Source organism: Dendroctonus ponderosae, unplaced genomic scaffold (assembly GCF_020466585.1).
Source record: "Dendroctonus ponderosae isolate FM_Combo_2020 unplaced genomic scaffold, Dpon_F_20191213v2 Dpon_F_20191213_5, whole genome shotgun sequence".
NCBI lineage: Eukaryota > Metazoa > Arthropoda > Insecta > Coleoptera > Curculionidae > Dendroctonus > Dendroctonus ponderosae.
Genome location: NW_026018715.1, coordinates 5309389 through 5322594, shown reverse-complemented (window position 1 = coordinate 5322594; position 13206 = coordinate 5309389). Strand labels below are relative to the sequence as shown.

General features: G+C 32.8%; 1 protein-coding gene across 2 annotated transcripts in view; it reads right to left on the bottom strand.

The window, feature by feature from the left end:
• LOC125504445 (hemicentin-2-like) overlaps positions 1–4511 on the bottom strand; it is a 387752-nt gene extending 383241 nt beyond the window's left edge. For both annotated transcript variants that reach the window (XM_048666409.1, XM_048666410.1), the window contains exon 1: positions 4166–4511. In XM_048666409.1, coding sequence (XP_048522366.1) covers positions 4166–4220 — 55 coding nt within the window. In that variant the 5' untranslated portion in view covers positions 4221–4511. The remainder of the gene's footprint in view (positions 1–4165) is intronic.
• Positions 4512–13206: the final 8695 nt, after the last annotated feature.

The following is a 13206-nucleotide window of genomic DNA, read 5'->3' as shown; positions in this document are numbered from 1 at the left end:
AACAACATATCCCATACAAAAATAATCTAGTTACATTTCCAGGAAGAGCGACAGTTTTATGATTATTTAAATGTTTTTTTCAGCGCTTTGACGCCTTGGGCCATTAGGTGTAATGTTTATTATTAATTTACAGTGAAAAAGACGAAACATTGCTACATGAAACAAAGATAAAAATTATTGAAATGATGCAACAATCAACAAGTTGCACTAGACTAAACAGAAAACAACAAAACTAGGAACAGTAGGTTTGGGGTATTTAATTGTTTTTATATAAGACATATATTTATCTACTGAAAAACTATTAAGTTTTAGTGAAAATTCTCAAGCTTCTTCATTTCCGCGATGCAGAAAAATGTTCATAAATAATTACAAAAATATTGGCAAAAAATCATAAAATTTTTGATGCGTTTTCAAGTAAGCGCATTTCCTAAACACGCGCAAATAAGTAAACTCTTATTTTCTAGTAAGACAATTTCTTTATATATATTGATATTTGCAATTGTCTTTTCGTTGTACTGTTTTGAGAAAAGTACTGAATACAAGAAGAAAGCAATATAGAGAGTTAAAAGTTTGATGTCGGAGTAGTTTACAATAACAAATGACATCTACAAACATACTTTAAATAGTCGTATTATGCGGTTCTAAATTCACATGCATTTATATAATTTTTTCCCAAAAAAGCTTTTTTGCGGTTTACTTCAGATATTTGGTTACAGTGTTACGAAGAGTTAAAATGTATGTTTATAATGTAATGTTTGGTATATTTTTTAAAAGATAAGTCCCTGTAAGTTAACATTCAAACAGTTTTGCATCAGTACCTCAAAATTATATTTTTATAATATTTATCGTTGATAACAAAATCATTCACTAGTTTCAACTGAAGTAACGTGCGTAGGGAGTGCAAATATTTAGTACATGCACAAATCAAATACGAATTAGTGGTTTCGTTTCAATAAAATATTAATATATTCATTATAATTATAATTATAATTCAATATAGTAATAAAACGCTTTAAACGCGCTTCACTAAACTTCATTCTAAATAAATACTCATATTCCGTTTAACTTCCTGACCTTCAACATTTTCAATGTACTTCTCTCTATATACAAAATTATTCGAATGTGCAGCCGTTGGCACAAAGATATGCTAATTTAACTTGCACTCCCTGTTTGAATATGGTATAATGCTTTAATTATGTATATGTATGCACCTGGTAGTCAGCGAACAACAATAAGCATTTAAGTATGTATAATATTCGTGACTTCATAGAAGGGTAAAGAGCAACAAATGTTTCGATAAAACAAAGTAATAAATCAATAGGAAAGACAGTTTTGAATACATCCTTTTGAGATTATGCAAATTTTACTTATTCGTTTATTCTTGTGTTTAATGGCAGGTTAAAAATCGTACACTCATTTACTTCACAAGCTTCAAATCGTCATCATTTTAGGTATCTCAATTTGACTAAGAGCAGATTCAACACTCACAGGCAGAACAGGTAGTTGTTTTGCGTATTCACATAATACTCTCTTTGACACTGTAGGCAAAACAAAAAAGCTGTTCGTATACTATTTAAAATCAAATGCTTTCATAGAGTATAGTGTAATCTGTTTGAAGTTATAGATAAATCTCTTAAATGTTTTTTTTACTTAAAACGTGTGAGCCGATCTTAAAAGTTTTCAAGCCAGAAGTTGCTAAAATTCTGAAATGCAATTTACAATTCTTAAAAAACTTGTAATATATAAGTAAAAAAATTGAAACGTGTAAAATATAAGACCAGTAAATTCAAACTACAAAAAAAAACATAGGGTTTAATTCAATTCTGAAAAAATCCGTATGACATGAACATAAATGCACTTTTAAAATACAACTGTTCCGTGAAAAAAAGGAAATGATGCATTAAAGCAAACAAATATATATGCTTCAGAATTCAAAAAGAATATACAAGCATAAAGGCATAACAAAATGTATTCCAACTGATTTCCGTTATTCCACCTCCACACAATTTCCCGGCAACTGGAAATTATGCATTTCCGTCGGCAAATGTTTTCGCTGTTGTGATCCAAGTGTCCAAAGAGTAAGAAAAATATTTTTAATAAAGCCAATTTCCGATAAAAGTACAGCTGCTACCCAAAATACAAAATGTTTTTAAGAAGTACATTCAGTTTTGCAAAGGCCAAAGGAAAACAAGTCGAATAGATTTTAGAAGTTATAAAATTTTGATATTTAAATTATTATTTGTTCTTGTATAAATATTTGTTCTTGTATACTGTAGGTAAAAAAGTTCTATAAAAATAATTACAGCACGGTAGAGAATACTACGTATTTTTCATATTTTTATTATTTGCCGTCGTAATTTCCTAATCCATTTTGCTGGTCAGCGCTGGTCACAGTTTTAAATATATTTATTAAACACGGAAGTAGAGATTTAAATGTCACTAAAGTGAACGTGGACTAAATGAAAATAACTATTCTAATTAGTGAATTCACTAATGTATTACTAAAAATGCAGAAAGTCTCTAAATTTTAGTAATTTTTTTAATTCCTCTGATTAATTATGATTCAATATTGCATTTTGTACTTCCGAATTCACATTTTCCCTTGTAATTTTCTAATACATTTTGCTGGCCATTGCTAGTTAAAGTTCACAATGTATTTTTTAAACCCGGTAAAAGTAGACATTTAAATAGTAGGTACTAAATAGAACATGAGCTCAATGAAAACGAGTGTTCTTATTAGTGTGTTCACTTTTACCTAAGGTGCGTTGACAATATTTTTGTAATTTGCTAATATAATTTTATAATTATTTAATCCTTAAGTTTTTATTTCCAATTCGATTTTGCGTCGTCATTTTCTAATCCATTCCGCCTGTTTTAGTTTTAAATATACTTTTAAATACAGAAGTGGACCTTTAAATAATGCTAAACTTAAAATGTACCGAATGAAAACAAGTATTCTAATTAGTGTATTTAAAACGCATTGAGTTTACTGGGTTATCAACATCAATAATATGATGTTTTTGGGACAAATTTAATAGCTTCCTATGCGTTTCTAATTTATATTATTTAGGTTTCTCTATTTAATTATCGAAACATCCCTCAATTTATTTTCTCTAATCTGCATGGTTTTCTTATCCATTTATTCATAAATTGGAAAATGGGTTGCTTTAAGACATCAGCATTTAATTTTTATCGTATTGTAAAGAGTTCTAAACGTAATATTTGCAGGGCAAGTAGAAACTGTCTGGTTTATTTGAGTACTAGAGAAAATATTAAATAATTTTATATTGTGCTTTCAGTGCAAGAATTGACTGACATCTTCCGTGCATGTGTGAAGTAGTAATGATCTATAACTCGGACATTTACAAGAGCATTCAATTTAAGAAACTTAGTTAAAGGAGATAATATTTTTGTAGCAGCAGTGAATACTGATATCGGAAAGGCACCGGTGTGTTCACATTGGACCATAAAGATGTCATGAAAAATATGCTATTAATGTGCATATTCTATTTACGTATTTTTCTGCATCTTCCTCAGTTTAACTACAAATTAATTGTTTTAATAAATTATCCTCAGTTCACAAATAGTATAATAATATAAAATAATGCCATAGATTTTAGAGCACCGAGTATTTGAAACAAATGGAAACAAATTAGGAATATTAATTTAAAACATCGACGATGGAATGGTTAACAGGTGATCAAGTGTTAATTACGTTTAATTTCGGTGCCGCAATATTGGGACAGGGAAAACTGCTTTGATTTCCTTCTCGCGAAATATGAAGCCATTCAGATTTAATAACGAATTTTATGGTCTTCCTTTCAACTCATTTGAGCTGTTTTCAAATTACACTGTCCTAATAAAAAAAGTTGCGTGAAGAAATTACTTTTAGTGCTTCAAATATATTTCTTTCGTGAACTCACTTGATAATAATGAAGACAATGTCGGCCAAATTATGAAAAACTTGTGATTAAAAAAATGTAAGAATGAATTATGATCTAATAGCTCTTAGGACCTAATGAAGCTCGCAGGAATCCTCCCATAAATATTTAACTAAAAATGGTCTTTATAACGTGAACTCAGTTTGGAACATTTAGAATATTCAATGTTTAGAGTATACGTTTTCCTGCATTTTAAAAAACTTCCGGCTTAGAAAATAGTTTACCTGAATTTATTGTAGATATTGTAAAGCAGACCAGCAAGCAAATCCTAGAGGCCATGATCAGTACACCTCCAGTTTACAAAATATCCAGGATTTACAGCCACTAGTACAATTGCATAGCACAAAGGCAAAAAAACAATCACATATCACATTTTGCACCAAAAGTCCCACTATAAAATCTGTTGTTTTTGCTTCAAAAAATTAATGAAACATATCAGGCTAGAGCTGAGAATTTCTGGCTCGTAACGTGGGCAAAATCCGGCGATGAGCGAATCGCAATCAGAAGACGAGGCCCGCAGACATCCTGCTGCTCTGGATGCGGTTAATTCATGAGCTGAGAGCTGCAAACTGAGTGGCACGCCACCATGGAACGACGTCTGTAGGACGAAGCAAAGGTCCAGACAGGCGCATACCTTTGAATCCATATACATACATAGGGCTCCTCCACACCGGGCTCCCTGCCGTCAATTTGTTTCAGGTTAAGTTTCTGTTACCTGAGTTTTGCAAAACAAACTAGTGGGCGGTGAATATGATACGTAAAATTGGAGGATACCAAGTTGGGCTTTAATCTAGTAAATGTGAATGTTTTACTTGTTAAAAGAAAACATCAATAACAAACGACATTTAGAGGTTTGAGTTATTGAATCCCTGGTACATTTAATTTATTTATGAAATAAAACGTTTTTAAGTTGACCATCATACACCTAGGAATTGTGAAAATCAGTTGGCTCTTTCTGTACATCAATGATATTGCCCTAAAGCCAATTACATATATATAAATAATCTTTATTTCCTACAGAAAAAGGCTATTGACCCAATCGGTCTTTCTGCCCTTGTGTAGTACATATGTGTCTTAACCTAGCTTATTCTAAAATTAATTCCTATTCCTAACACTCGTATAAATTAACCAGCTATATAAAAAAATTAAAAAAAATAAAAATTCTTGGCTTACAAAACAAACAGATCTTAGTCCTTAGTTCAGTTGCGTTTGTAGGTGTTCTAGTAAAGTATCTGTTGGGGAACGACAACGGGTGTGTTTTGTCTGTCTTGTGAGGCAAATGGGATTCAGTATGGTCCAGTTGTGGGGGTTGTTTGTCCATTTTGTCTGTAAGTGTATTAGTCTTTTCGAAATTTTTGTCATGTTTGTGCGTTCGTATAGTAGTTGGTTGGAAGGGTTGTGCAGTGGGTTTTGGGGGTGTGTTATTCGTGTTATTAGTCTTAGTGCAATTTGTACTAATTCCTTGTGAATTTGTACTAATTCCTTTGTCCTTGTATGTTAGTGATCGAAAGTGTTTTGTTCTTTCTACCATTTTTGTTCTGATGTTTCGTGTGTGTTTAGTGAATTTCAGTTTGTGGTCGATTGTGATCCCAAGGTATCTTACGTCGTTCTTCGGTTGCGTCGTTTGGTCGTCTGCAGGGGAGTCAGCGTTGAGTCTGTGGTTCGACAATTATATTAACAGACGAAATGCATTAAAATATTTTATCTACATCGCACTAGTGCGGTAATAAATCTGTCGATCATTGTCAATATCACTGCCTACTGATTTATTTAAAGTGTGATGTAAAATGTATTCTCAAAAATGAATCGTTTTGGAGATATCCCCGACGAATATATTGATAAAATGGTGGTTAGCAGCGAACTGACAAACACCACAAAAAGTAAGAAGTACATTTGGAAACAATTTACATCTTTTTGTGCGGAAAAAACATTATAACATGGATTGAGATACTCCAATCTCGGAACTTGCGTCTATTTTAAAAAGCTCGGCTTACAACATAGGTAAATGGAGAACAAACATGGAGAAAAACAAAATGGAGTTTAAACAAAGAACGCACTGTTAAAACCATCTGGAACGTCACAGCTAGTCTACTGATCGAAAAATGTTTTAAGGAGTATGGAATAAAAATAAAGCCGTTTGAGCAAATCGAATTTCAACCAGTGCGAGATACAAGAAATGCGAAACGAAGAGAATTACAAGGTTGTGAAAATAATTGTAAGCAATCGGCGAGTTTCCTACCTTTTAATGAATTGAAAAAGTTGATCACTAGTTGTAATGAAGAATCTCGTGAAGGACTGCAGAAAAAGGTATTTTTGTCTCTTTCCTATGAACTTGCTTGAAGAGCAGGCGAAAGAACACGAGCACAAATTGGCTTTTTTAAAGAAGAATTGCACATCAACGGGGAAAAAACTAGTAGAATTGAGTACAATCCTGTATTTGCAATAACGACACAAGGAGGCGATAAAAAATGTGCCGATCCCAAATGGTTAGTCAAAAACAATTCAAACGTGAGCTTTTACTTGTAACGCTGCGTTTTAAATTGAAAGAAAAACTAGGAAAAACAAAATGTCAACGACTTTTTCTAACAGGCAATCCAGACTGGAAACAAACTGAACTTTGGGACAAAAACAGTCCCGTAACAGATCTGGACATGGACTAAAAACCAAGCACAAAAGTGGGACTTAAGAGTGACAAAAAAAATTTCAAACCATTCATTAAGGGCCACGGCGGTTTCCGATGTGTCCGATGAAAACTTGATAAAAATTACTGGCCATTCAAGTGCGAAATCACTTTCCAGCTATCTACAGATGGATAAAGAACACCATAGAGATCTAATAGAAAAAAATGTGAGAAACGAGCTAAATTCAACCTCAACTGTCTGCCAGCGGCCCCTCAACGTCTAGATCTGCTGAGAAAAATACAAATGTAAGAAATCATTACTACAACTGTAACTTTGCTTATTCCATTAATTAATGAGTTTCTTGTTAAATACTATGATTTATAACATTTATTTATTTCTTAGTGTAAAATTAAATTCGAGACATAATCTCACTAAATACCACTTGAGCTTTAAAACTAACCATATTATTTTTCACTCTGACATGTTTTCCTTCGAACAATTTCAAATCTCTCGTGGTATTAACCCCGACAATTATTTCTCGCTTGTTCACTTGAGTATCTTTTGTTCACTGCACCATTTCTGGTACCGACCAAAAGGTTCTTGGTATTTCTTCCGTGGTTTTCCTGACACAAGATCCGAAACAACATTAAAAGCTTCGTTCTCAATATCAGATGTCAGATCATCGCTTGAACTCGTTAAAAAAGTAGTAATTTTAAAACAAAATTTTTACAATTATTCTGATGCAGTGATAAATTTTCATTATCTGTGTTCAATATTCAATTTTATAACTAGTTATTTTTACTCAAGTAGTCACTAAAATAATAATCGCAATAGTTGTAGATAAAATATTTACGTAACACGTAGGATATTATATTATTAACGCACTTATGTCTTAAATCTTCTCTTCAATCTTCAATCAAATCTTCACATGCGTCCGTTAATCATATTCATATCCTACTGATTACGTAAATAACTTTAAAATGCGGCAGTTGCTGCAGCTAGTTTGGGATAGATGTTTCATAGTTGCCCACAATTCAACTGGTGGAACATTTAAGCTACAGAATGAGGAAACAATGAGACAAATAAAATAGCTCTTTTCATATAGATTATGACATGCGCTCTTTAAGTGTCCGGTAAACTAAAGTTTACTTTCGTTATGACCGTTAATAGATGTAGGTACTTTATCATGTTTTTATAGAGGGACAAATATTTTTAAGATGATAATAATAATCTGTATTTCTTTCGGAAACCAAATCGGTTTTTCTGCTTTTGCACTTGTATAAACTGAGTCCCAAAAGTAATGTCTAAATTACATTTAAAACTCGGCGGATTGTTTTTTTTTATCTGACTTTTCAACTTCTATTTGATTAAAGTTGGAGAAATTCTAGATAGCCTTGTTCAGTTTGAGATTGGACATGCTGAAAATGATGATCTTACTTTTCCTCACACTATTCCACACCACACATTTAGTCTTTGGGAGTTCTGGGTGTGAACCTCCATCATCCAATATGGATTTCGTCAAATAGCTAGTGGGAACAGGGACAGTGACACAAATCAGCTAAAGTATTAGCAGGTAAAAGAACAAAACAAGTTGTGATGTGCAAAGTAACCACATCATAAATCATATTTGCAATTTAAAAATAAATAGCCCCATTCTATCTGGCAATCATGAAAGTTAGTTATCGATCTGAGTTTTGAATAATGCGAAAAGAAATTGTATTACGATATTGATTTTTCCACCGTACTCGACCAACAAGTTACAGTCACTTAAGGTTGGCATCTTCAGACCATTCTCCATTCCATCTAAGCTTGTAAAAACATCTAAGGAAATCACTATTCAGTTATGAAATTGTATCTTGTGTAGAAAAAGCATTTGATAAAGCTCTAATTTCAAACAACAGTAGCATTTAATGACGAATTTTTGACGATTATAGAAATATGTTTACAAAAATTGATTTTTTACTCTACTGTGTCATGAATTACCGTGCTATCATAACGCCTCCTTACAGAAATAAAGGCTGTCAAACTCAAACTATAAGCGAAAATCGTATCTCGAACTGAATAACAATCCTCAAATGCATCAAGTGAAAAGTATGCTACATAGCCAGGCAATCGAAAATTCAGCTTTTCCAAAGAAATCAGAGTCTCTTCGAAAGCGAAAGCAAAGAGCTCAACAAGAAAAGCGAAAAAATCGGAAAACACACAATGATGCGAGGCAAGAAATAACAAGAAAAATATAACAATAGACAAAAAACCGTAGTAAAACGTAAAGTTCACGAAAATGATGAAGGAGAGGAAACTGAGTGGTGGTGCTGGAAACTGAAAGATGCTTGGTCTGAAAACTTCCAATCTGACTTAAATTCGACATTATTTTAATATAAACTATTTTTAAGGGTTTCAGTTATTTATTTGGATATCATAAATTATTCAAAAATCTTTTTAAAATTGATTTCGGTGTTTTGCCACCATCCTCAGTTAGTCTAAAACAAGCAATTGTTTAAAGTCCAGTAACACATGAATTTCTAAAATATTTTAAAATTGCGGGTTTTTAAAAAACGGCAAATTGTTTTTTATCATAGACTGTCATATTAATACTAAAATAATTAAAAATTATAATACACTAAAACACTCTAAAATTATTAAGACTAAAGGCAAGGAAATCAGGAATCTACCTACACAAGAAAGTAAGAGAATAATTTCTAGGAGACCTACCAACACAAGTAAGTAAGAGAATAATTTAAATTTCAACAAAACTATATTTTTTTAATTTTTGGCATACATCGAAAAAAGCGACTTTGCGGATTTTCGTTTATATTCATTTTTCAAGTTATTTCAAATCATATCAAGAAGCAAAATATACTTTCTCATGGCACCTTTTCGAGCTGCTCAAGATGGTGTGTATCAAAAATAATTCTAAAGTTTTGCTTCTCATAACCCAACATCAACTTTTATATATATAAATAATCTTTATTTCCTACAGAAAAAGGCTATCGACCCAATCGGTCTTTCTGCCCTTGTTTAGTATATATGTGCCTTAGCCTAGCTTATTCTAAAATTAATTCCTATTCCTAACGTTCGTATAAATTAATCAGCTATACAAAGAAAAAAAAAAAAAAAAGTAAAAACTCCTGGCTTACAAAACAAACAGATATTAGTCCTTAGTTCAGTTGCGTTCGTAGGTGTTCTAGTAAAGTATCTGTTGGGGATCAACTTTTATTTTTCATATAAACCGAACAAAAATTCGAAACGTATTAGATTGCGAATTCAACAATGGATAACACACTACGATCTTTACCGGTTGTTGCGTCAACAAAAAACATTTTCTTATAAATTATTTTAGGACAATTTCAGACGTCTAGCTTTCTACTTAAGGAGTACTGCATTTGTACAATTTACTAAAGCCAGAATAAAACATTTCGATGAAGAATAAGTGATACAAACATTGAAATTTAAACTAAAAAAAACTGCTAAAACTCGAAAAAAATCAAAAAAAGTTGAAAGTTAAATGAAAAATGAAATTTGACATATTAAGCTGTCTTACTTATCTCAGGACATTTGTTGTACAGGCCCAATTGGCATAATTCATAAAATAATGTTTTTTTTACGCAAGAACCACAAAAAATCATGCAACTCGTATGTTATACATCGTTCCATTCGCTATTAAAAAGCTACCTAATATGTTCCGTACTTTTTTCGGTCCTTATGAAAAACAAAAGTTTATGACGGTTTTAAAGTAACGAAACGTTGTAACACATTTTCATAAACCCTGTCTTGTAGAGCTCGAAAAAGTGCCATAAAAAATTGTTTTTGATATAACCAAAAGCACTATCTGAGATCAGAAACGCGACTTTGTCAGCTTTCGGACTTGCCCATTCCGTAGCTACCAGAMATTTTGCGCGTGGCTAAAATTAGTCAGCTACTTAACATTTAAGGGATGGATTTATATAAATTTCGATTCGGCTCTATACTGTGATTTGACCCATATCAAAATTGAATTTTCACGTGTGCCTAAATATAACTCCAAGCAACGTTACGCAAGAATATCACCCACCACAAGCATGATCAAAAGAGCGAAAATAAGCCTGCCAAGGAATGAATATAGTAGAGCGTGATTCAGATCTTTAACATGCACACGAATACACATGTATCTAATTAAAATCGTAATCAGCTGGCCTTAACACGCTCCCGTGCTCCAAAAGCGCCAAGTCCAGTAATTATAATAGATCCAGGTAAATCCCTATAATAATTGGCTAGTAGGATACATAAGCAATACTCTAATTGCCTCTGAACAATGATTTTGCCTAATGAAAAGCTACCGTGCATGAATATTTAGTATATATATCTGCTTGACGTCATCAATTTCAATGTAATAAATAATTGGAAGATATCTGGTTGACACAAATTCTACTTAATAATATCACATAGCGGATGCCCCTAATTCAAACTTGATATTAGGCAATAAATAATATCTTCTCTATCATCAGTCAACTTCCGGATATACAATGTGAGCAAATTTAATTTGTTTTAGACAAATTGCAGGCACCTAAGGCAAATCGCCTCAAAATGTTTGCCTTTTTAAAAATTCAAACTGGTCTCACTTCTGCTATTTTTCATTTACGAAATTTGCTCTTACTCTCCATAAATAACGAATTTTTATTAAAACGTAATCAAGAAACTATCGCCTGGACGGTACAAAGACGGTTTCTTGATTCCCTTTTGATAAAGAATTTGTTCTTTGTTATCAAATAAGCGCACCATTTGTCAATCCGTAATGAAAGACGTAAATATTGTGAGACTAAAAATAAGCACTTCTTGATGTTTTATTAATAAAACAATTTCACTGGCGCATTGGTGAGGATTTTTGGAAGTAGTCGTATTGAACAATTGACTTTCGACTCTCCATTGAATGGTATTAGATTTACCCAACATCGAAGTGCGTTGATATTGTGTACAGAGATGAATTAACGGATATTTCAAAAATATAAGACACCGATACGCAAGAAAATAAAACTGCTTCAATTTAAACCACATCGTTATTTTGAACCGCTACTGTTTCTACTGTTCTCTGCTACTGATTCAAAACTCTAAACTGCAGATTATTTGGTCTATAATTATAATTATATGGTCACTTAGGCCCACTATTCTTTTAAAATAAGACCTAGTTTTGTTTCTGGGATAAACAGCACGATTTAAGTATAAAAGAAGCAACAGCAGAAGCGAGCATTTAGTTCCCAGACTGCCCCAAATTTCACTGGTAACATTGACCGAACTGAAATCACAAACCTCCTCCCTAAAAACAAAATTCTAAAACTTCTTCCAGAAACTCTCCTAAACCAAATCCTTTTTTTCCAAATCCAATCCTCCCTTAAAGAATTCCCTACATCCTGGATAACCACCTCTATCATACTAATCCCCAAACCCACTCAAAACTAAACCTTCCCCCAAAACTGGACACCCATCAGCCTCCTCTCTACACTCTCAGAACTCACTGAACGACTCTTCCTCGACCGTCTCAACGACCTAATCTCCCAAAACCAAACGATCCCTCGGGAGCAGTTCGGTTTCATGTAAAAACATGAGCCGTCCTGCAAGAAGCCAGACTAATTCAAGATGCCACAATTGCTCTCCAAGGAAAGGGCTCCACTGGAGTAATTTTCCTGCACAAAAGCTTTCGACAAACGATGGCACGAGGGCTTGGTTTGGAAACTTCAAAACATCCACAATCTACTCCTAACCTTCGTTCAGTTTGTGGCAAAGGAGTCGCACAGGGCCCCCGCTTTCTCCAACTCTTTACAACCTATACAGAGAAAATAACCATGAAAATGAAATACTACTTCAAGAAAGAAGTTTAAGAGTGAGTCAATTATCAACTATCAACCGTAGAAGAAAAAGCATCAATCACCAGGAAAGCAATCCGCCCTACACCATCAGTTTTGTTACCTACTGAATTTGCAACAGAGGTCTCAGTCATTGATATAAATGTTGAATTGTTTAGTACAAACTTAGATGATCTGTTATTAATAAAATCGAATAGATATGTATATGATTACGTAACTTTTTAGCCTAAAATAAAATATATTTTGAAACGTTTAATGTTTATCTTCTTTCAATTGTTTGAAGCTATGTACAATTTGACTTGCTCATTTCCATTTTTTTTCTTCACTTTTCTGCCTCTTTCAGATTATAATGAACTTGCTTTCATCCTAAATATCCTAAACCATTAAAAAAATATAAAAGACATGTTGCCGATCGAGTCACTTTGAGTTGGATTGGTTGGTTTATTTGCAAGCGAAAGCATAACTCAAATCTACATTTCAAAATTGCAGCTTCAATAGTCCAATTGGGACTGCTGGATGGCCGAAATCGACGGTTTTGTCATCGTGCCAATTAGACATAAAAATATTGTCTATTTGTCAGAAAAAATATAAAAGATGATTCTGCGAGCGACATCCGCAAATTATTATACTATTGTATGCTATTAACAAAAAATTCTAGTATTGGTAGTCGAGAGAGTGCGTATTTGACTGTCACTTATGCGTATTCCGAAGAATCCTTCGAAAGCTTCCGCTTCTTAATTTACCATTATATTTTTATGGCTGCGTTCTTTAGCAAAAAGTAAGCATAAGCAATAATGCAAAATGCAA